At 42.7% G+C, this 25,924-nt stretch overlaps 1 protein-coding gene across 1 annotated transcript; it reads right to left on the bottom strand.

The window, feature by feature from the left end:
- Window positions 4,943-9,585, bottom strand: LOC110429786 (diacylglycerol kinase 2). Its single transcript, XM_021446364.1, has 8 exons — window positions 9,387-9,585; window positions 7,689-8,800; window positions 6,890-7,265; window positions 6,685-6,761; window positions 6,358-6,477; window positions 6,111-6,275; window positions 5,844-5,981; window positions 4,943-5,582 (listed from the first exon to the last, which is right to left on the bottom strand). The coding sequence occupies exons 2-8, from the start codon at window positions 8,757-8,759 to the stop codon at window positions 5,430-5,432; spliced, it is 2,100 nt and encodes a 699-aa protein (XP_021302039.1). The 5' UTR covers window positions 8,760-8,800; window positions 9,387-9,585; the 3' UTR covers window positions 4,943-5,429.

Genomic DNA, 25,924 nt, shown 5'->3' on the forward strand with positions numbered 1-25,924 from the left:
TATACCAAGGTTGCGCGTCGCGCCCTCGTCGTTCTCCTCAACCACCACCAATACAGCGCATGGCGGCTCGATTCCCGGCCCGGATAGTGTTCAGGCTTCGCGGTCGGAACGACTTATCCTTCCAGCTAAGTGTGGGGCATGCGTTCAACATGACAAGAGGGCCGTCAACGATCGGTCCTTAATCGACACAGGCAGGGGCACCATGGTCAACCCACCATAAGACCCTGCCCGGTCTCCAATTACATTCCACACTTGGTTATTTCTTTCCCCAAGCAACCACTGCTTAAACAAGCAGGTATCCACCTATATCTCGCAGGTGACAGGACATCACCCGACTTCTACCGGACTAAGCAAGCTAAGCATAGACTCCGCGCCTGTCTACATAGGACAAGGTAGATGAACGAGTAGGGATAACAAGGAGTACATATGCAGCAACGGTATCAGGCAACTCCTATCACTTAATATGCAATACAGTAGAACAGGTATAACACTTTATATAAGTTAGCGAGAATAGGGAGACTTAGAATGCTCCGGGGCTTGCCTTTCTCAAACGTGCTGGGTCGGTGATCCGGACACTCCTGCAAATCCTCTCCGGGTTCCTGTGCTTCCGGAGGTTCCTGCTCCTGAAGCTCCGCGGGTTCCTCGGTTCCCACCTCGTTCTCCTGCGAGCCTGTATGATGCATACATGCTCATGAGGGGAGTGCGAGATGCCCGAGTGGATGCTTACATGAGGGAGTACCAAAGGAGTCATGTTATGATGCATAGGTAATGCACTTGGTCATGCTTATTACAAGGTAGTCAACATCATCCAAGAATAAACAATTGAATCAAACATTTATTACAATCTCTTCTATAATTATTTTTTAAATGAAATCAGCAACCTACATGATGCTTCAAAGATACACCAAACCCAACTTAATCCATTCAACCCACATACACAACCATTCATAATTTTCTTTATTCATTTCTAAGCCCATTAAAAATCACATGCAATTCTGTTCATCAATAAATTCCAGAAAAATTACAGGAGACTACTAGTTAATCATAAAGTCTACTGTAAATTTTTCATAATTTTTGGTTACTTATTTTGAGCCACAAAAATCACAAGATTAATGGATAAGGAAAGTATAATCACCCTACTGTGATATAAGTGTCAAACAACAGATTTCATATTTTTACAATTTATCTAATATCATAAGAAATACCCACAAAATTTTCCAGATTTATTGCATGACCCATTTAATTATTAAAAATCATAAAGCACTGCCATGCAAGCATTTAAATTGCCATAAATTCATTTATACACCAAATAATATGTAACAATATTTTCTCAGTGAGTAAACACACATGCAGAGCCAGCAAAACAAGTTTCACATTTTTCTGAGCCATATTTCATTTACTATGCATTTTCCAAGTTTAACAAAATCATGGATAAAATATATTCACACAGAAAAGTTGCTCCAACATGACATGCAATTACATCAAACTGTAGATCTGGAAATATAGAGCACACCAAAATTTATTTCATTCAATTTGGAGCTGTAGAACTCAAGATATAGATTTTACAAACTTTAAATCAATTTCTGGAAAACACTTTTTCAAGAAAACCGACGAAAAACGCTACGCTCACCCAGATCTACACCCACCGGGGTACCCCTGCGACTGACAGTGGGTCCCCGACCCCACCAGTCAGCGAGACCGAGAGGGGGCTCACCTCCGACGAGCAGATCTCGCCGGCGGTGAGGTCTCCGGCCACGGGGTGAGCACCAACGTGCTCCCCGCAGCAAGACGCACCCAGCTGTACCCTTGGATCGACCAGAGGACGGCCGGAACACCTCCGGCGAGCATGCATGGCGGCACGGCGGCGCTGCTCGCCGTGGCCAGGCCGCTCCGGCGCGGTAGAGCGTGCGCAAACGCCTCTCCGAGCTTCCTCACCTTCCTACCGACCTAGCACAACAGAGAACGAGCGAAAAGACGCAGGGAAACGCTAGATCCGCCGCGGCGGAGCACTCCGGCGAGCTCGGGGTAACTCCGGCGAGCGATTCATGGCGCTCGACGGACTCTCACCTCGGTAGAACGTTCGCACGAGCTTACCCTAGCGACGGCGAGTGCCCTGGTGCTCTCGGCGTCGAGCTTGAGGCTCTGGTGTGGCCGGCGACGAGCGGCGGAGCTCTCTCCGGCAATGGCGCGCGGAGGAGCGGCTGCTGCGGCGCGGTTCGAGCGGAGGAGGAAGGAGAAGGAGGGCGCGGGGGACAGAACGGGCGAAAAGGTCTGGGAGCCAGCGCCGGCGTCCCGACCAGGGGGGTTGGAGGCCGGCCGCGGCGCGTCCAACGCCGGCGTACGGCCGCCACGTGGCCGGCGCCGGGTGGAGCAAGGCGGGCGCCGCGCGCGCGGGAGAGATGGGAGGGGGAGCGGGCCGCGCTGCCCAGCTGGGCCAGAAGGGAGGCGGGTCGGCCCAGCAGCGCCTGCCCCCTTTTCCCTTTTTTTTTTAAATTTCTTTTCTCCAAATTCTTTCTAAATTCATTTGGACCAATTTAAAAATCATTTTCACCTCTTGCTCCCGAAAACAAAGTTGTTCCAAAACAAAAAGTCTACCACTTTGCTTTAACAAGCAAGACCAAATTCCAAACAGAATTTGAATTACAAGTTAAAACTCAGTTTTAGGTTTTAAATAAATTCTTTTTGGATATTTTTGTATAAATTCCATTTCTCAATTTCCATAGCTCCAAAAATTGCACAAAAATGTTCTTAATTCTTCTTACACCTAAAGCAACCTAATTTGAATATTTCACTATTTTAGAAACAAGTATCATATTTTTAACATATTTAAACTCATGAAGTGAAGCACATCAAATCATAATTTGAAAAGAGTGTCATGCTCATGATGCTTATGCTTGATGGAATGCTTATGCATGGCTTTGGTGAGACTAAGTGCATGTTTAACACCTAGGGTGTTACACGAGCCACCCACAAGAACTCCGGGCGGTCTTCGTGCCTCCAATCACCACCGAACCGTCTAGGTGATGGCGATCACCAAGAGTAACAAGCAAAGAACTCTCACTTGACCTAAACAAGGCTCTAGAGAGTGGTGGATGCACACTTGACTCTTGGAACTCACTAGAGGAGGATTCTCTCAAGAAAACACTCAAAACTCAATCCTCTCTAGGCTCTTGCTACTCTCTTGCTCCACAACAAGTTTCTCTGATGTTCAAATGGGCAAGAGACCTCTCATGGACGAGGTGGAGAAGTATAAATACTATCCACGAAGTCCAAAGGTCGGCCAACCGTTTTCCACTGAAAACGGGGTCACCGGACGCACATTATGTTGCACCGGACGCACTGCACCGAGCGTCCGGTGCTACATAACGGCTAACTGTACTTCTCTCTGACAGGTCACCGGACGCTAACTTTCAGCGTCCGTTGCACCGTCCGGTGCTCGGGAAAACATTACATGCTCCCTGCGCATGGGACCGGACGCTACCCAGTGCGTCCGGTACTAGCGTCCGGTGCTCAGGGGAACTTTACAAGCTCCCTGGGTATGGGATCGGACGCTACCCGGTGCGTCCGGTGCTAGCGTCCGGTGCCTAACCCTAAGCACGGCACTGTCCCAACGGCTAAGGACCTCACCGGACGCACTCACAGAGCGTCCGGTGCAGCGTCCGGTGCCCCTTTGGGCACCCAAACTTCGTCGAAGCGCGATCGCTCCAAAACGAAGTTGGTTCCTCTCGATCTAAGGACTATCTCTGAGCTGCCTAGTGCTAGGTTTACCAAGTGTGCACCACACCTAAACCTAAAGTCTTGCCTAAGTCAAGCTACTAGATCCAAGCCCCTCTTAATAGTACGGTCAAAGGAAAACAAAGTCCTAAACTACTCTAAGTGCCCTTCTTCACCATATGGCACTTAGACCTAGTCTAGTCTTGACGATGTCCATCCATCCTTTGAAAACTGAAACGATTTCCACTATTAAGTAGGTATATACGTCCCTGTCCGTCGAGTACCTATTTACCATGACCTTACCTATGACTTTGCCTCTGTAAAACACACGTTAGTCATAGTAATCAATAATGTCATTAATCACCGAAATCACTAGGGGCCTAGATGCTCTTTCAGTATAGTAACATGTATCTTGTCATTTTCATTTCGTTTTTTTATAGCATGATTTGGTGTGTATTTCATTAAGAAGTCAGACTGTCAAAAAATGGCTTACATAACGCGATGGGAGAACCCAAAGCGCGGCACATGAACCACAAAGAAAAGTGGTTTAGAACAACAAACACAAAAGAAAGAAACACGGAAGGGAGAGGGTCCTCCGCAACAACCTAACCAACTAAACCTGCAAAGAGAAAAAAACAACGCAAAAGACGGCCAGCAGGGGAGATGAAGCTGTGGTGGCAAAGCATCCATCGAGAAGAGATACACGGCGACAAAGCATCAGCCAAGGCCAACACGACAAAACATCCGCGGGCAGAGGGGCATCACAGGCATGGCGGAACCCAAGCGATAACGGCAGCAAAGCATCTACTAGGGCCAATATGTACAACAGCTTCTACGACAAATAAGCTCAAGGGAAACAGGGCGAAGTCATTCGGTAACCATTCATGAGTGAAGCACGGACTTTTTGCAGTAGTTACTTGCAAATTTGTCATTTTTAACAGTAACGATTGAAGAGCTGCTGCGAGTGAACGCTGAAAAGATTATCTGAATTGTTGTATAAATGTATTCACAGCAATGTTATTATTACTATATAGCTATAGTAGTGAAAGTAATAATTCAACTATCATGAATGCTTCTGGATATGAACCGACAGCAATTGTGTTATTCTTACTGCTTGTCCATGTATTGAACCAACAGTGATAATAGGAAAAACTGGCAGTGATTAACCAGATTGTGACTATCACCTGTTTATTGCCAGTTTAAACAAGCACTAACTGACAATGCTATATACTCCACGACAAAGATTGTAGCTAAGATTTCTCCACGACAACGCCACAAAACATCAGTTAGCAAAATTACAGATCTCACAAAATGCGGTAACAATTGCATGAATATCTTTGCAAAAAAGACACTGACATCCACTCTAGTTACATTTCTCATTGAGCCCTAGTTGCAGTTACAATGGCTCTATGCGCTACAAAATTCTTTCAACAGCTGCTCCTATGAACCAGCCACAAAGAAGCAGAGGGCCTATCTTAAAAGGTACAGTCAAACACAAAAGGAAACTTCTATTTCCTCCTTGTATTATTGTATACACCTTCTATCTCCTCGTATTGTATACACCTTCTATCTCCATATATTGTATATACCAACTCTACCATTGTGCAGTATACGTCTGTGCAAAGGGATTTCTCAACAGAGATGATAGGTTTGGTATCAAAGGATACAAAATGGGTCAGCCTTGTGAGATGAGAGCAGCAGGACTGGATGAAGTGTCAAGAGGATAAACGGAGTGCTATCTCGTGGAGAAGCAATCTCTTCTGAGACGCATCAATCACACCATTGCACTCTGCATTCACGAGGACCTCACTCATGATTGCGGCAGCATGCCCAGTAGGTTCTTCAGATGTCCTCCGCAGCATGAACATCTGCACAACAAGGACAGTCCATTAAGTTGTTTTATTAAATATTTAGTCTACTCAAATGTAGAAAGCAGGGTGCTGAAATTGACAAGAAGTCTGTTGGTCCATTGTCCAATTTCTCCCTCAATCATACTCTGATTAACCAACCAAGTTTTTTAAAAAAAAAACACTAGATTTAAGGTCACACTAATAATGTTTATTTCACTACATGGGAAGCACTTGTAAACTCTTCCTTGCAGATCCGTTGTGCATAGAGAGACAAATTACCTGTCCACGATGAGATATCTCAAGACACCCAGGTGGCTGGATCCATGGTTCACCATCAACCTGGACAGGGAACGAACTGTGGAGGTGCAATCTTATAACTTTTCCTTGGGCTAACCGGTGTGCCCTTGAAAGTCCGACCTATCAACCATAGAAAAATGATTGTAAGATGCTACCTCAGCTTCATCAATACATATCATAAGCAACAGCACCAGGTTTGAAAATGGATGACCCTAACTGAAAGATTTAGAGGAAGCAAACTATCTCTACCTGCAGTTTTCCTAAATGCCATGTCCCCGATATACAAACCACCTCAAGTATTTTGTCATGGATTGATTGCAAACTGAAATCATCATCGTGGTCATTGTCGTTTTGCCACAGATCAACACCACCCATGTAGCTAGGGATATTCATTACAATCACACCTTCTGCATCCTGATGAGAATACCAAATAAGAAAGAATCCTCCAAAGATAAATCACAAAGTTGTGACAGACGAAAGATGCAAAGAAGGCTACCTCCGGAATTTCAATGTTTTCCCCATCAACTTCAAGGCTAACATGCCATGGTAAATCAGAACATGACCTATCCATCATATCCTTTGCACCCTCTCTAGCATATATCAGCTTGTTGACAAACTGTTTGGACAAAAGTAATGCAGTTAAGTTTCTGCCAATAGTAAGCATTAAGCAAAGAAGATAATATATGATCACAACTGTTTATAATTCAGAGATTTCTCAGTAGGTTTCCAGGAATTGAAAGAAACTGTTGATTTCCTACAGAAATATTGGGACACTACCACAAATCCTAAGCATAAATTGTAAAATAAAAAAATGCATCCCTACCTGACTGCAAAATTTATCTGGTTTTTCCTCCCTAGAGGTGTGGAAGTCATAAGCAACCTTTGCATCACATCCGATACCTACAGGCCAAAACAAATGAATAATATATTTTTAGCACATTACAAGTTACAACTGAAGTAATGTATTTCAATTAAAAATATACCAAACTGTTAAGTAAGATGGTGGAAGTTTAAATGAGAAAACTTACCTAAATAATTAGTCATAAATTTTACTTGCTTGGTGCATTGACCTTCTGTTCCATTCTTCTCTTTGATGGCTACATTCCAGCGATCAAGCACTGTAACAGCTGCATGGTCAACATCATTTAAAAGTGCATATATGCCTCCTTCTCGTTCAACAGAAGATAAACCCCCTCCCCAGCGCATAACACGTGATAGGTCATTTCCAGTTCCGAGAGGAAGAATAGCGACAGGGGGAGGAGATTCATAGTTCTGCTTTTCAATGGCATCAAGAACCCAGGCTACAGTTCCATCCCCACCACAAACAAGGATTCTGAAGTGTTTCACGTTGTGGAATAGTTGTAATCCAACATCAGGTCCCTGAGGAGCACTTAGCTCAAATATCTGAAACAAGGATTGGAATTGTTAGGTCAAGCTAAGAGTATTAAATCGGTTGCAATCAGGAGTGCCAATTAAATGAATTAATTAATCATATTTTAACTACAACACACATGGATAGATTTCAGTGCCTATTAAACTTCAAGTGCTTACAAAAGAGAAGAAAACAAAAGGCAAGATTACTACAGAAGAGCAGTGCAAAATGGTGACAGATCGTTCAGTACTTATATCAGGTAGGACAATTGGACTACATCTGTACATCTAGAATTCTAGAATGACATAAGGTAAATTATTGTTTTAAAATATTTCAGAGGATACACTCAGCTATTCATAAAAAATTACTTCTTATAAAAAGGTTTATTTGACTCAGCAGCTGATAGGAATGGGTTTTCTATTTTCTTCTAACTAGAAAATAAGAACATTGATTACCTGTATAGGATTCAACAACATGTTCAGCCTTCTTCTAAGAGAAGGTCCATTTCTGCCTCCACTCTTGCCGTTGATGAATACCAGCAGTGGTCTTGAATCTTGTGGCAAATCAACAAGTTCATACTTTCTCACTCGTTCATTAGGAATACCAGATCGATATGTTTGCTTTAGAGAATTTTGAGATAAAGGCTTTGCCAGTGCATACTTTCCATCCAGGCCCTTCAATCTAGCAAATCCTTCAAGCACTGAATCAAGGACTGAGCCTTTTGCGGGAATGGAATTTGCCTTGCCACCAGGATGGTTATTCCCGCGTTTCTTGTTGCGTGGCCTCCTACGATTCCCAGCTGTTGAATTGGCAAACCCATCCTTGATTGAGTTGAGCATTCCGCTAATTCCTGAACCTTGACCAACTTCTTTCACTGATTGGGGAGGAACAATAAGCCTCCTAAGAAGGCCAAGATCACAAGTGTTTGTGGTTTCCTTCAAAAGCTTCGCATGACAATCAACATGGATCTGCCGCTGGCACCACAGGCAGCGCCATATAGGAGAGACACCAAGGAAAGGCACACCGCACGGCTCATCGCAGTAGTAGCAGAAGGAGGATATCTCTGGGTTATCGTCCAGCTCCACCCACCTCTCAGACCAGTGATGCAGCAAGGGCGAAGTGCCAGCCTGCGCAACGCACTTGCAGTCCTTCTCAGCGTGGGGAGAACAGCTCGAGTGCGCGGCCACGCCGCAAACGGAGCAGCGGTGAACCACGTCGTCGGCGCCCTGCGCGGAGCCGCTGAGGGACGACAGGCAGACGCAGCACGTCGACGGCTGGCCGCCGTGGAAGCGGTCCTCGGACCACGAGTGGCAGGAGCTCGGGCACCGCGACCTCCTCCACGCGGCGCGCTTCTCCCTGGCCGCCTTGGTCCAGTACAGCGCCGCCTCGCGCTGCAGCCTGAGGAGAGCGTAGATGAGCGCGGCGAGGCCAATGGAGCCCGCGGTGACGAGCCAGCCCAAGAAGTGGAGCCCGGAGGGGTCAAGCAGACGCGTCGTGTTCATGAGCAAGGATCCCACCAGGTCCATGGCAGCTTGTTCGCCAGGCTTGTCACGCTGAGAAGCAGAGCCTGCAGCAAAGAAAAAATGGCCCGTGAGTCGCCAGCTCGTTAGCAAGAATAATATCGCACCGGCGCTGGCAAACAAAAGTGCCAGCATCCTAGACTAGAGCTGCAAAATGCGTGCGGCGGTACCCCACGCAACCACGGGGGCCGGGGCTCGACGATTTCTCCTGATCTGGAGACGAAAGGAAGGCATGTTTAAATGGAAAGCAAGCCCCTCCGCTTCATCGCATTCTTCTCCCCGATCACGCCTCAAAACAGGAACAAAATCCAGCCTCAACCTCCCACACGGAAATCAATTCTTTCCTCTGATTTCACCGGAAATCCAGCCTCCGATTGCACCGGAATCGTTGGTCGAGCTTTAGGAGGAACAAGGCAAAACAAAACAACAAAACAAATCCGGCGAGCCAACGCGGTTGCTTAGCACAAGCAGGGCGGCGGCGGCGGGGCCTGGATCCACGCCCGCACGGGATCCAGCATTCTCCGGCCGTGCCCCCCGAGGATTTCATTTGCACAAACAACCCCACGCCGAATCCCAACCCCCATGCACGCGCGCAGCAGCAGCAGATTCGGTAGGATCGCGAGCGCTGCTCACCTCGTCCGCGGCGGGGCGGATGGGGGGAGGAGCAAACCCTTGCTCTGCTCCGCTTGGCTTGGCTTGACGAACCCTCGGCCACCGCCTCCCAGCCTCGCTTAGCTTGCCGTGGCCGTTGGGTTGGTCGGCGCTGGCGCTGCAGAGGAAGGGAGGGGAGAGAGGAGGGGAATTTTAAGATCGTGGGTGGGGGCCGATCGGCGTCGTGGCGTGCGTTTAAAAAGGGAAAGCAAATCGGGTCCGGGTAGTCCCAAGCGCAAGCGCGTCCTGGGTCGTGGGTGTCCCAGGAACCCGGAGCTCTACGCTTTACGCCACTCTAAAAACCAAAAAGTTTTCAAAGATTCTCCATCATATCGAATCTTATAGCATATGCATAAAACATTAAATATAGACGAAAATAAAAAGTAATTATACAGTTTAGCTGTAAATTACGAGACGAATCTTTTGATCTTAGTTAGTCCATGATTGAATAATATTTGTTACAAACAAACGAAAGTAATACAGTACCGAAAACTTTTCACTTTTCAGAACTAAGGCCTTGTTTAGTTCGAAAAAATTTCAAGATTCCCCGTCACATCGAATCTTTGGTCGCATGCATGAAGCATTAAATATAGACGAAAATAAAAACTAACTGCACAGTTTACATGTAATTTGTGAGATGAATCTTTTGAGCCTAGTTACTCCGTGATTGGACAATGTTTGTCAAATAAAAACGAAATGCTACAGTAACCAAAAACAAAAAATTTTGCGAACTAAACAAGGCCTAACACACGTCACTTGGAGGCATTTCACTTTGTATTTTCACCCACGGTCCACAAAAGAATTTAATTATAGAATCACGTCGACAAAACTAGTTTTAATTTAACTAAATTTTTAACAAATAATATTAGTATTAGTATTTATGAAATCATGCCGGTCCAACTAGAATTTAATTTATTGGTAAACATTTTTTTGTTTTTGGTTTTTACCCCTTAGGAAGGATGCGTAATATTGGAGAAGGAATGCTATAGTAAGTAAGTCATTGCTCAGGTAAGTGGAAATAGAATGAAATAACACTGTAAACCCAGAGTTGGAATGATTGATTACGCTCGGTGCATGGAAATGGAACCCAATACAGAGTAGGAAGCAAATATATGTAAAGAAGGCAACGAATGCCTTCCTCTATTTTAAATTATAATATATTTTGCCTTTTTATATAGAAGTGTATATCTAAGTACTCCCTCCATACCAGGATTAGATGACGTTTAGGACATAATTGTGCTTACCAAGGAGTCATTAATTAGGAGCTAATTTTTCGGTTTTTCCCTTATTAAATGGAGCCGAAGGTGTTCCTTAAACATGAAAAATTCTCTTCTCTACTGGTTACTGGAGCTGGTTTCGAGGTGTGCGTGGGCGAGCCCAGGGGTTCGAATCCCAGGCCAGCGCTTTTTTTGCTCTTGGGCGACTGTTCCGGATGGCAAAACGACATCCTTTGCAAGATGTGAATGGATGCCTACAACGTCATTTAAATCTAGTATGGAGGGAGTATATACAAAAAAAAAACTATACATGTAAAGGATCCAAAACATCTTATATTTTGGAATGAAGAGTATATAGGAAAAAACTATACATGGAAAAGATAAAAAAAAAACATCTTATATTTTGGAATGAATAGAGTAAGTAGGTGGGATATGTGGATAATGGTAATTAGCTACTACATACTACTCCCTCCGTCTCAAATTAATTATCATTTTGGTTTTTGTGCTATAAGTTTAACTTGATTTCTAGAAAATACGTATAATAACGATGTCTCCAGATAAATTTGTTAAAAAACTGAACTAAAAAATGCTTCTAATGATACTAATTATATACCGTAAACATTAATATTTTTAATATATATTTAGTCAAAATTATTTATCAAAAAGCATAAATGACACTTATTTTTGGACAGAGGGAATAGCTAACTATAACCCCCTAGTGAATCCAAACAAAGTCCAAAAGTCAGCTTGGGCTAGGAATACACGTACACACATGGCTAATCCGTTGAGTCTTTCGTCAAAAAAAAAAAAATCCGTTGAGTCTTTCCACGGCGGCAGGCGGACCGGCCAGCCGTCTTCTTCCCGCCGTACAGCGCCCAGCCAAGCCAGCTGCGACCGCTGCGTGCTTTGTTTGCCTCGCTCTTCGCTGAAATGGTTTTTTTTTTTCTTCTGCGCCGTCTTGTCCGTCTTTTTTTTTCCCTCCCCTCGTCGGTCGACGGACGGTGACTTGTCAATTTCGGGCGAGTAGTGGTATCTCAATCAGCTGGGCATGGGCTGCCGCCTCGTCGTCGCCGTCGCGTGGTCAGCGTGGCCGTTTCGATGGAATCTAAGAGGGAGGGAGTATTGCGTGATTTGCCGTGTAATTAGTGAGAGGTGGTAGCGCGCGGGCATGGTGTGTTTTGGTTAGTGGTTGCGTGGTGCGATCAATCAATGCAAGCCCGTAGTAGTCATGCCTGCGGTTTGTGGTTGTGGACTTGTTGCGGTAGAATTAAAGATCGAGCTGGGATCTCTAATCCCTATCAGGAGTTGCGGTTGTGGTGACACCTGTTGTCACTCAACTCTATGCTGTGCTATATGTTCGATCACAGTAAAGCTGCTTATCTTGTTGGTTATAAACAAGGGTGAAGCTAGAGTAAATTAGAGTGAGTGTTTTTCTTTTATAGTCGTGAAAATTGAATCTATAATTATGATGAAAATTTTGTTTCTAATAGTGATTTTTCAAATTTTGGTGGGTGTCCGGGCACCCACAACCTTCAACGTAGCTTCGCCCAAGGTTCCTTGTAGACTTCTTGCAGTTCATTCATATAGTTAGTTCTTCACTATTAATATATGACCAACTTATCTTTTCTCATAAAATTTATTAATTCCTGTTATAGATGGCCATGCAGCCCGAACGGTCCGGCCCACGGCACGACATTTTGGCCCGGCTTGAGCACGGCCCGGCCCGGTAACTCGCGGGTCGGCCCGGTGCCACCTCCGCGGCCATTGCACAAACAGCTTATTTTTATGTTACATATTTTTTGATGTTATTTTTATGATCTAAGACTGAGATTGTGAATATGAGAAGTTAAGAGTTGTAAAAAAATAATTGTCGCATTATGCTGGTGAAGTGATCATGGTCATTGTATGGTTATTTTGATTTTTTTACAAAACCAGGCAGTGGGCCGGCCCGGCCCGTCAGGCTACGCGGGCCGGCACGGCATGAAGTCAGCCCGTGGGCCCGTGCTTGGGCTGAAGGCCAGGCACGCGGGCCAAGTCGGCACGGCACGCTACGGCCCGTGCCCGGCCCGATCTGATGGCCATCTATAATTTAATTATATCTAAGCTGGCGGTAAACTTACAGTTTGCTCCTCCTCTCTCTTCTCTCATCTCTTCTCCACCTCAGTATTTAACCAGCTTACAGACAATGTTTTTCTTTCACAATAAATTAACGAGCAGTACTTTCAGCCATAGCTTTTCAGAACAGACTCAGCTGTGTTTTCATTTTTTTGCTTATAGTGGTTTTTACATGGACCAACAAAATTAAAAGACTCAGATTCTTCTTGTTTTCCATATATACTCCTACACCAAACGTTGCAGAAAGTTTGAAGCGTGCATGCATCACGCCCGAAATCAAGTGCGCTTCCAAGAAGGCACTGCATGCATCCATGCGTGCGTGCGTACAGATCGACTCTCTAGCTTCTACAGTAAGCATTTTACAAAGTTAAATGATTAATCAAAGCCGCTGCCGCGCGCAGCACCGAGTGGCTCTTTAATCTTTATCATCCATCGCTTTTGTTCTTCTGGATCATTCCTCCCAGAATCTTAAATCTATCTCTATGGGGATCTCTTGCTTGACCCCCAATATTCCCTAATCCCAAGCAGATCCCGGTGCGTGAAGAAAGCCAACTTTCGAGTTGGAAAGCGTATGTTTGCGGTGAATTCTTAGTCCCTAAGACTTCGGACTCCTGATTCCTTCTCCCAGCAAGTGGCTTAAGTAATCAGAGCACCTACCATTCAAGCCAAAAAGTTTTTTTCTTAAATGAGAAAGCCAAAAAGGTTAACTTCATTGCCACAAATATAACTATTCACTACAGGTGCAAACAGTATGGATAGTATCAAACCGTATTCGAGACTAAATCTGCTAGGAGTACATTCAAATATGTCCATATCTGAATTAGGATACTTGATATCATATCATATTTAAATACTCAAATCGTATATTTATTAATGATGTCAATATTAGTTGTATCTTTTTGATATAGCTGATACTATATTTATACTCAGAATCTAAATATAGATAAAAAATTATATAAACAAATATATTATTAATAATATATGTTCGTATCAAGATCCATTTGCATCTCTAGTCGCTCACTCTATTTTCGCGCACGCTTTTGTTTTATTAAATTATTAAACCAGCAAGAGCTCATGGCTATCAGCCGCAGTAGTGGATATATATATATATATATATTTCATATCCCAAAAGATCAAGACGGAGCTGCCGTATCATAGCTAGCAGCTAGCTAATAAACATCTCGTTAATAATGTCTACGTCGTGGGTTCATGAAGTCTAACTGTCCAAGTACTTCATCACGATGCAGTAGGGTCTTGTTTAGTTTCAAAATTTTTGATAAAATAAGTACCGTAGTACTTTCATTTGTATTTGATAAATATTATCTAATGTCACACCCTGGTTTTAAAAATAAACCAGAGTCGTCATATGTGCACTACCAGAAAACTGAGTATCCTTGAGGGCCAGCAATTTCCTTGAGGGGCAAAATTAAACCCCCAAGGATATGCAATTACCTTGAGGGTTGTATAAAACCTCCAAGAAAATGTATATTCTTGAGTGCTAAACCAAACCGTCAAGTTAAATCTATATTTCCTTGAGTGCTAGTTGAAACCGCCAAGGTAATTCTATGTTTCCTCGAGTGTTATTAAAAACCACCAAAGGTAAATCACATTTCCTTGGGTGTAACTAGAAACCGCCAAGGAAGTTCTAGTTTCTTTGGGTGTAAACCCTTAAGTAAATTATTGTAGCTGCCAAGGAAAAAAACAGTTTATAGTCATATTTCTCTTAACCACCGATATAGTGAACTCATTGCATTCTTGTTAGTTAGACATTGTATTTTATAGACATAAACGCTCAATTGACATGTTTGGAAAATGATATATAATTTTTGTTAGTAAATTAATCCAATAAAAATTATAGTTTTGTGTTGTTATGCATTAGAGAATGCATATACTAGCTTGTTGGGTATTTTAAACGCAAACAGAAAAATCCGCAAGCGCACGGATACCGATGTAGCTTTCATCCGGGAGTATTCCAGAGTATCGATTTTCCACAGAGAACGTGAGTGTACTAATTAAGATCCAAGATCGCCCAAGGATAACTATATAATTATTTTTGGTGAGAAGAGAGGAAGTTTCCTGAGAGTTCTCTAGTTGATCTAAGAATCGAGAATTACTTCAAGATTGTCTATATCGGGACATCAGAGCACTAACCACAGAAAGAGATGAGAAGGGGGCTAGGAAGGTCTGACTACGGTCCTACAAACACCGATCCGAACGTGGTGGAATACGTCGACCGTTAGGGCTGTCACTACCCTAAGGCTACCACAACAATCTGCAGGATTGGGTGCAATTCCAGGTAATTGCAAGACTAAACACCACGTCTAATCTATTAATTACTACTCTAGCGTTATAAAGACTAGAGCACTTGATGCAAGCGGGAATCCAATAAATAACTTGAATGTAAATAAAAGTAATTAGAGAACTCAGGAATTATGAATTGAAGAACCTGGAGAACGATGAAGAACGAACCAGATGCTGCAAAAGTATAATGTTGACGAAGATCCGACAGATCCGGCTCCTCCTCCGCTCTCCTCTTCTCTCTCCCTATTTTCTAGATTACAACTAGAACTAACTAGAACTAGAACTAGAGGAACTAGAACTAGAACTAGATGAACAAGAACTAGATCTAGATGAACTAGAGGTAGAACTAGAAGAACTAGAGGGATCCTCTCTACTTGGATGAAGAATTGAAACCCTAGCTTTGATTTTGTAGAAGAGGTATGATCTCCAGGGGCCAGGGGGGTCTGGTTTTATAGTCCCTTCAAGTGAATCTGGGCCGTTGGATCAAACCGACATTGATCGTGTGGTTTTCCTTGAAGTATTAGGTCGGTGGAGTGTTGTCCCCGAATTGGACTCTGTTTGGTCCAGGGGGGAGGGCGAGCGCCCAGTGCCCGGCTCCGTTACGTCTCCCGTTCGTTTCCGTGGCTTCTGGAGTCTTCTAGATGGTAGAAAATTGCGCGGCACGTTAATATCTCTATGTAAACCCGACGTGTGGGCCTTTCTTCCTTATTTCCTGATAACCCCCTGCAGAAATAGACAAACACCAAAACTCGTGGAATTCTGTCAGATAAAACCCTAAGTCTAGGTGTTGGTTCCATTTAGATCCTTTTCCATGATTAGTTGATGGTTAAATGTGAGCATTAAGGACCGTCAACAAGCTCCCCCAAGCTTAACCTTTGCTCGTCCCTGAGCAAAGATGAACTCAAGAGTTTCTGCAGTGGTTTCATAACTTAAAGATACACATGCGTTTAAACAAGATCTCATCTCTGGTTAGAGTAAACTGTTAAGGCTTAAAACTTACTCATTTACCTTTCACCATGGGACTTGTAACCGTCACTTCTGTCTTGAGTAGTTAAAAGATAGAACGGTCTAGTCAAGCACCATGTCTCTTATTCTTGATCAGCTATAGCTCTGGAGTTTTTGCAGATTTTCAAATAAAACTCAGAGATTCCTTGTATGACTCTCTCTAGTCTCTCTTTTGTGGTATTTCTGGATCCTTACCAAGGCATTAATGGTGTATGCCTTCTCTCAAAGTATGTGGTATTTGTGGTATAAGGCATAGTGGCATTGCCTTCTCTCTCACCCTACTCTAATAAGGCTTTTGATATCTGGAGCTCATAGGTGGGCGACAGCTAATACATACTTACAAGACATTTATTGCATAGTCAAACCATGGATCCAGAAGAACAAGTCAATAAGTCAAATCAAGATGTGCATGTATGGCGAATTAATGGTGTATGGTGATGATGGTGATAACAATGGTGAAAGTCTAATTCTACTTATGCTCTTTTGAGAGGATACATACCTTTCTTGCTCTTTTGAAACTTTTTGAGGAGAATGAGATGCTCTATATTTTCTTTTTCTTTTCTCTCGGGTGGGTATCTTGTACCCCTAATTCTACTGTCGGACACTTGTCCATTTTTACCTCTCGTCTCACTCTCTTCTTTTTTTTCGAGGTTCCGGGCACTTGCCCCTTTTTATTTCCTCGTATTTTTTTTCTCTTTTTTTTATTAGAGCACTCATCTCATGAGATAATATAGCAAGTGGTAGTAACCAAGATAACTTGAGCATTTATTTCATAGGGGAAAACAGAAATGTTTTTGGCTATTCTCTCCTGGATTAGGAGTAGAATATTTTTGGGTGGTTCTGGGGATAGAAATAGGTGGATATATGTGGATGGTACTTCCGGAGTAGAAGTAGCATGTGTGAGTGAACGTGCAAGTGAATCTTGATTTAACCACATGACAAGCTCCTAAGGGTCTACACAGCTTGACCACACTCAATGCTCATAAGCAGTAAAAAGTAAATGTGTGGCTCAAAGTCTAGCAAGCATGTATATCTGGCTGTGGTAGGAATTTAAACTCTCATCATACAGGAACTCATCATGTAACATTTTGAAGATTTTCAAAGATAAAATTCTCCAGAATTCTAGCATCTCTAGGAACAGATAAACAGCAGCTCAACCTTCCCATATCATATCCGTTAACGACTTAGACTTTAGATCAAGTACTCTTCCCACAAGTTCAGGTTTAGAGCAAATTAATAACAGCCAGGCCTAAACTTGAGAGAGAGATTTCAATTTTGAGAACTAGTCATGGCAGAGCAACTATTCATCATTTCCATGTGAGAGCTTATCATGAGGGTTCATAGCAAACTTTATTTATTTATCTATTTAGCAAACTAAGCAAAGATATATATATATATATATATATATATATATATATATATATATATATATATATATATATATATATATATATAAGCATATTAGAGTAAAGTATAAACGTGCGTAGAATACTTAGCTGGATAAATGGAGGCGCTCTCCCCCAAGCTGGATTTTGACGCAATTTCTTCTGATGTAGCTAGCAGGTGCTGGAGGTGTATTTGAATGTCGGCAGCACTCTAACAACGATTAGGATATCCTCCGTCTGCTAGACTTCTTTGATCCTTGAATTCTGTGGAGCTCAAATAGACAACAAAGCTTTGTGGAACTAGTTAAGTGTTAGCATAAATATTTAGCCTTTATCATGTTGAGTCTCCTCAATAAATATTACTCTCTTTAGTAGGATCATAAATTTATTTTTATATTTTTATTTTTATAGGACAGGAATATATTTATTTTATTTTTATGCCACCACAGTGAATGTACTTATGGATTTTATGCCATGAGCATACTCACATGGGGCTTACTATTTTTAACATTTTTATTTTCTTTTCAAGATGATATAAACCTGATTAACTAAGCAAACTATTTTAAAATAATTAAAAGGAAAAGATAACTACCAAGTTTACCTCTTGGCAAGACGTTCGGTGTTTTTAAGTCCTCCGAACGGGACTCTCCATTTTCTCAGTTGTCCTGGGATTCGCTGGATGGCGTAGTCGGTGGTTTCGGTGAAGCCTGGTCTTCATGTATAACTATCTTCTCTCTCCACACCTGACTCAGTGCTACGGTCTCCTCAGGACAGTTCTGATCAAGCTGTATGTCTTCAGACCTTACTACTTCTCCTTCGTAGTCTGCTCATCCGTCCTTGATGATTTGCCTCTTCTGGTTGCGGTTGCGTCGTCTTCTTCTTGTCCTGACCTGCTTAGAGTCTTCAACTATATAGTTATGGTCAGTAAAATAGCGGCGTACCTTCTCAGAGGGGAAGTTCATGTGGACTTCTCCGGTTCCAATGTAGATGATTGCTTTAACGGTGCTGAGGAACGGTCTTCCAAGGATGATGGGTGGATTGTACTCGTCTTCTCCCATGACAATAACCTTACGGAATGTCTGATCTGCCATCTGGAGCTGAATGTATATCGGTTGTAGGGGCATGGTTCCATGCAGGAGCTGATAAGTGACTGCGGCCATTATATTGACGTCAGATCCGGTGTCGTAGAGTGTCTTCTGAAAAAATATCTGTTGATTGTGCACTCGATGCTTGGAACACCAGGGTCATCCTTCTTGATCAAGAAAGGCGACTTGAGTTGACGATCTTGACCTCCTTGAGCAGCAGTGACCATCTTAGCTGACTCAGTCCACAATTGCTTGTTCCTGTTCCTCCTGTTGGTCCTTTCCTTGGTTCATGTCAGGATTGCTCTGAGATTGGTGTAGTTTTGTTCTTGAAGGAAAACGTCTCCTTCGTCCCCTTGATGTAGAAACTGATCTTGGCAGCACTAGCGTGGATGACTGCTCCCGAGGTGTTCAGGAATGGCCTCCCTAGAATGATGGGTGCCCTGTCATCAGTACCAGTCTCTATCACCATGAAGTGTGCTGGAGCGTACAAGGTACCAACACGGACGCAGAGGTTCTTCAATATTCCCTTTGGGAAACTTAGCGTCCGATCTGCAAGCTGCAAACACATGGTTGTTTCCAATAAAGGATATGTAAAGATTTTTTTCATAGAGTACCCTAGGCATAATGTTGACGCTGGAGCCAAAGTCGCAGAGTGCTTCTAGAAAGTCCACCATGCTGATGGAGATCGGGATGACGGGGCGTCCTGGATTGTCTCTCTTGACTGGCAGAAGGTCAGTAATTACTTCCACAATGGGGTTACTCCAGTAGTTGTTTCCTCAAGCATCTCAGGGCAGTGATTGCCTGAGTGTCCAGTATCTCCAGTGTGTTTGTGCTCGTAGATCTAGGTTCTTCACTTGGTAGAGTCTGGGAGTTGTAAAAGTCCTTCATATTTTGCTCCAAGTGTACCTGCTCATGGAGACAAGGCAGAGATCAAGTGCATGGGCCCTGTTGGTGGAAAACACCAACAGAACCAAAAGTGTATTTGTTCTCTCTAACCTTAAGCATAGTGAGCAAGACAAAGTTGATGGATAATAAGACCATGAGTGTAACATTTAAAACATTTGTCAGATCAGATCACTCAACCTTATGGAAAGATAATCTATCTAAGTAAATGTTTTTTTTCTTTACATGACTATCATTTTCCAAAGATTGAGTGTGCAACATTTTAGCTCATATGATTAGGATTGTGGGATCACAAAGGTGGAAAGACTAAAAATGTTGAATCGATTGGGTTGATTAATCTAAAGTTTTAAATCATACATGTTTGTCTGTTTATTCATGTGAACGCTAGAACCAAGGAGAAACTTATAAAAGTGATAGTCAAGTACCTTAAGATGTTACCTTACTCGAAGAGTGATGGTACAGTATCACCTTGTGGAAGCTTTCCTTTCTTAGCGGTTGTGCATCATGTTTGTGGCACCCTCCATAGATCATCTCTTGTGAGCTATGCCTTCCTTGTGTAAATTGTTAAACTTCATGTGCCTCTCTCTTTATGTCCAATGTGAGTTTGTCTCAGGACTTCCCAGGTCGATATTGAAAGTTTTCTTGCAGGGGTTAGTCCAACAAAATATCCAATATCTACTATAGCATACTATCGGCTCAAAGATCAACCTAGACACCATGTCTAATTTGATTTAGGAGGGAATTTTAACCTAAGCATCATGCTTAATTTAAAATCCTTTGGAAGTAAGATCATCATTCCTAAACTAAGCACCATGCTTAATTAAGAGATAAATGAATCTACTCCAAACCTAGACATATACTAAAGCAAATAAAGGTAGCATGAAAGCATTTATAGAGATCTACTCAAGTGGAGATGAAGTAGTGTGATTAGTATTTAACAAATTGAGCATGTCTCAAAGGTAGGGACAACCAACATAGCAACATGGAAAAGGATGTTTTTATGTAAAGTACTCTCCCAAGCTTGAATTTTGCAAAATTCAAGTTTGGATGAATTTAATTCAATGTTATATGATGATTGGTTGTACATACCTTGTGCTTGTCATTCATCCGATCTTCTTGCTACAATCCTGGAAAGGTTAGTGACAAGAATACCCGAAGGAATTTTTTACAATTATACTTATATGCTCAAAACACAAGGTAATGTTGCAAATAATTAAAAGCTCATGTTACGATCTGATCAGTGCTTATTTTAGAACACTAAGCTTGTCCTTGGGAAACCATCAATTTATGTCGGCGAAGTGGTTTTCCCTCCAACGCTGACCTATATCAAGATCAACTCAACGAGATCTGCAATATTTCTTATAGACATATGCATCGACAACCGCCCTTTTAAAGTTTTTATAGATAGAAAGGATGAGGGGGTTGGAGATCTCGAATGTGGTGATGTTGGAGAGACCAATGGATTGTGAAGATGTTGCATATGAGCATGGAGTAAATGAAGTGACTATGAAATAAATTCCATGCTCATTAATGCTTAGAGTGAAATCCATGTGGTATGGTGAAAATGATAAGGTGAGTGTGGTGAAAAAGAAAAAGAAAAAGGATACACAGACGACTTGGTTCGAAACTAGCACAGCTACCGTTCCCCGGCAACGGCGCCAGAAAGCTTGTTGGGTATTTTAAACGCAAACAGAAATCCGCAAGCGCACGGATACCGATGTAGCTTTCACCCGGGAGTATTCCAGAGTATCGATTTTCCACAGAGAACGTGAGTGTACTAATTAAGATCCAAGATCGCCGAAGGATAACTATATAATTATTTTTGGTGAGAAGAGAGGAAGTTTCCTGAGAGTTCTCTAGTTGATCTAAGAATCGAGAATTACTTCAAGATTATCTATATCGGGACATCAGAGCACTAACCACAGAAAGAGATGAGAAGGGGGCTAGGAAGGTCTGACTACGGTCCTACAAACACCGATCCGAACGTGGTGGAATACGTCGACCGTTAGGGCTGTCACTACCCTAAGGCTACCACAACAATCTGCAGGATTGGGTGCAATTCCAGGTAATTGCAAGACTAAACACCACGTCTAATCTATTAATTACTACTCTAGCGTTATAAAGACTAGAGCACTTGATGCAAGCGGGAATCCAATAAATAACTTGAATGTAAATAAAAGTAATTAGAGAACTCAGGAATTATGAATTAAAGAACCTAGAGAACGATGAAGAACGAACCAGATGCTGCAAAAGTATAATGTTGACGAAGATCCGACAGATCCGGCTCCTCCTCCGCTCTCCTCTTCTCTCTCCCTATTTTCTAGATTACAACTAGAACTAACTAGAACTAGAACTAGAACTAGAGGAACTAGAACTAGAACTAGATGAACTAGAACTAGATCTAGATGAACTAGAGGTAGAACTAGAAGAACTAGAGGGATCCTCTCTACTTGGATGAAGAATTGAAACCCTAGCTTTGATTCTGTAGAAGAGGTATGATCTCCAGGGGCCAGGGGGGTCTGGTTTTATAGTCCCTTCAAGTGAATCTGGGCCGTCGGATCAAACCGACATTGATCGTGTGGTTTTCCTTGAAGTATTAGGTCGGTGGAGTGTTGTCCCCGAATTGGACTCTGTTTGGTCCAGGGGGGAGGGCGGGCGCCCAGTAAGGGAGGGCGGGCGCCCAGTGCCCGGCTCCGTTACGTCTCCCGTTCGTTCCCGTGGCTTCTGGAGTCTTCTAGATGGTAGAAAATTGCGCGGCACGTTAATATCTCTATGTAAACCCGACGTGTGGGCCTTTCTTCCTTATTTCCTGATAACCCCCTGCAGAAATAGACAAACACCAAAACTCATGGAATTCTGTCAGATAAAACCCTAAGTCTAGGTGTTGGTTCCATTTAGATCCTTTTCCATGATTAGTTGATGGTTAAATGTGAGCATTAAGGACCGTCAACATAGCACTTAGCTTGAGATGCCTGCTTATTTTAAAGCTAAAATGTAACATAATATCGTATGGAGGCAAAGTTTATATCAAAGTTATAGAGCCCGAAGAGATATACAACTTCTTAGTTGATGAAATTTTCATTTGAAATTATTTGAGGTCCATAAAATATGTTTTGAATTATTAGAACTTTAAACTTTAAATTTTTTGAATCTTTCAAATGACCTCAGATAGAGATACAACCTAAACCAAAGTTATAGTACTCGATGAGATATAAAACTTTATAATTCAAACTTTTTTCATTTGAAACCATTTAGGTTCTCAAATATTCATTAAAAGATCCACTAAAGTGAAAACAAAAAGAAAGAAACATTCACTTAGTCACAAAAGACTTCGTGGTGTAGTGGTAAGTTAGTTTCACATGGAACATCAAGTCATGAGTTTGATTCTCAACTACAACAAATATGAGATTGTTTTTCTTTTTTTCCATGTATATCCTTGAGGGTCATCGGCACTCAAGAAAACATCTATCATTGGGTGTTTTTACATTTTCTTGGGTGCCATCGGCACTCAAGGAAACCTATATCCTGGGGTGTTTTTATATTTTTTTGAGTGTCATTGGCACTTAAGGAAACCTATATCCTTGGGTGTCGTTACATTTTCTTGACGATGTTAAAAATCTGACCACTGATTTATTCTTTTGACGGTTTAACCCTCAAGGAATTGATTTGTGGCGGCCGACACTCAAGAAAATAGTATTTTCTTGTCTCTCTACCCTTGGCGGCCATTCCTTGAGTGCTAGCCGCCAATATTGATTTTCTTGGCGGTTTTAGGGGTTTCCTTGAGGGTTTTTGACCCTCAAGGGTATTCAGTTTTGTGGTAGTGGTGTGCCCAGAAGTCCACACATATAACAAAAGAATAGAAATATCAGAAATAATGTTATATATAGCGGAAAACATATTTATAATAACACTTACAAACATCAGAGTACGCGGAAACAGTAGCTAAACTTCTTAGGCTCCATTCTTCTCAGGGACGGTTGACTGGGGGCTCCGTACGCCAAGCACTTCTCATAAGCTTCTAGAAAACTCCATGACATCTTTATCCTTCTTCTGAGCAGCACTTTACTACACACTGGGGGTGTGGGGGGGGGGGAAATAGCAAGGGTGAGTTCATGTCGAACTCAGCAAGCACAGATGGAAAGTAATGACATGCAAGGCTTAAAACAAGGTAAAGCTGACTTGGTTTGACTGCGGTAGCATTTTAGTTGATCACTTTTAATTATGACTATTATTAGAACAACCTACTACTAATTATGACTAATTATGAGTAGCATAAACCCAACCCTTAATTAGGGTAAGTAGTAATTAGCATCTTTTAAATGACTATCCTAATAATTATAGTAGTCCACGGATTAACCCCAAATATTAACATAGGATAGCAATCCTGCCAACACGGAATAGCCATTCCGCCAAAACACGAGGTAGCAACCTCGCCAAGTTCCATCTCCAAGTAACCAGTGAATCCAATTTGCTCATCAAGTGAGGGTCTGGGCCACTCGTGACCATGAGCACGGCTGATATATCAGTTTTACACTCCGTAGAGGTGTGCACGTTCACTCCAAGTCGTGATTCCCATTTGCCCGGGGTCATGACTCCCCCAAAACACTGCCAAGGTGAGCAGGCAGGGTCTCACTACGAGACCTTTCACAGGGTCCAACTAAGAGGATGCCACTCGCAAGTTTTCGCCGGGGCGCTAGACAGTCGATACCCATAGCCATGGCGTACCAAGCAGCCACTAACTTAATATTCATTACCCAAGTTACTTCCTCACGCCTACCCAGAAAGTAACACCCTACTAGTGGAGGTCCTGCTAATTAGTCAAGCCAGAGCCATATAGCTTAGAGCTGCACTGTATGTCCGAGGGGGCCGCTCCCGGACTATGTCCTTACGGAGAGTAGAGACGGGTACGCCCGGCAAACCGGACCACCAACTGTACCCGCTCCCCCTGTCACCACCATCATCACGATGCTCGTAAGCATCCAACATCGCCATCACCGCAGTGACCAAAGGTTCAGCACAGTTAAGCATCATGTTAAGTAGAGAGTAATTCTTGTTTAAGCATGTGTATAAGATGAGTAGAGCAGCTAAGCAAACCTAGTATAGCCTAGACTACCCATATACATAACCCCAGGTGAACAAGGAATAGTAAGTAAAGTTAGTCATGTCCTTAGGGTTTGCATTCATTGGACACATGCATGTAAAGTAAATGACATTAATGAGTAGGTTCAAAATGATCAAACGGTGTCTGCACTTGCCTTAATTCCCAGTGTATATCTGCTCAGAATTCTTTAGCTTCTTTCTTCTGATCTCGAACTTCTGCTTTGACTATCGGTCCTCAGCTCCTGGTCTTCACTGTTGACGAACCACACTTCTTCTACGCGTAGCAACCAAGCAACACAAACAGACAAACAAACATGACTAAGAACAGACATCAATCAAAAGAAAAGCTTAGAAAGAGCGCACTAAACGACATGACTTATTGCTACGATCGTGACAACGCAAGAACGGTTGAGAACGGAGCTATCGTTAAACAGACACGACTTTTGAGGTTCGGAGTGTAACGGAGAAGACGACTATACGCTGTCGTATTTTATTTAATAAAAGAAGGTGATAGACTTATTGACCAAATTAGAAAGAATTATAAAAGCTGGAGTTAAACTTTAGTCATAACCTAATTACGAACCATTCTACATCACTTAAGTCACTTTACTATTTATAATTAGAAAACAAGGAATTTGTGACAAGTTAATCAGAGCATTTATGAAATAAGATTAGATTAAGTAGATCACAACTAAAAAGGCATTTAAGTTGGCATACTAATACGTATTTTATGAAAAAGATCAGAGATTTATTAACCTCTAAGTTGCTTTTGATTTCAACGATTATTGAATAAACATTTACAAAATAACATTTATGATGAAATCTAAAGGTATCAAACATGGTGAACATTGCTACTAATACGTGGTTTACGTCGATACGAACCTAACGCGATAAGAACGGGCTCAATCGGAGTTAAAACACGCATTCTATGGCCAAAACTAGATCGGTGGCAAAACTGTGAATAAACAGAACTATTTTTCGTATTTTCAATAATTAAAAACTGAATTTTAAAAGCATAAAGGACTAAATAAATAAATACTAACGGCGCTAGGGTCCTAAGTGTTAAAAACAGGACCTAGATTTAATTAAATTTGAAAAGCTGCGGACTGCGGGTTAATTACTAAAATCTACAGGGGGCTTTGTGCAAAACGGCCAGGGCCAGTGTGGGTGGCCGGCTTGACTGGCCACGTGGCGCTGCGGCACTGGTCGAGTCCACGGGGGCGGTGTGGACCGAGGCAGGACGGTGCCGGTCCACCGGTCCATGGTGGACCGAGGCTGGGCGGGTCGGGAGCGCGCTGCGTGGCTCGGCCAGGCCGCGGCGGCGCGCCATGGCCGCGGCAGCGGGGCTCGTCGCGGTGGCGCTGTAGAGCGTGGGGAGCCTCGCCGAGGGCATGGGCGAGACGCGCGGG

The sequence above is a fragment of the Sorghum bicolor genome, chromosome 8 (genome assembly GCF_000003195.3).
Source record: "Sorghum bicolor cultivar BTx623 chromosome 8, Sorghum_bicolor_NCBIv3, whole genome shotgun sequence".
NCBI lineage: Eukaryota > Viridiplantae > Streptophyta > Magnoliopsida > Poales > Poaceae > Sorghum > Sorghum bicolor.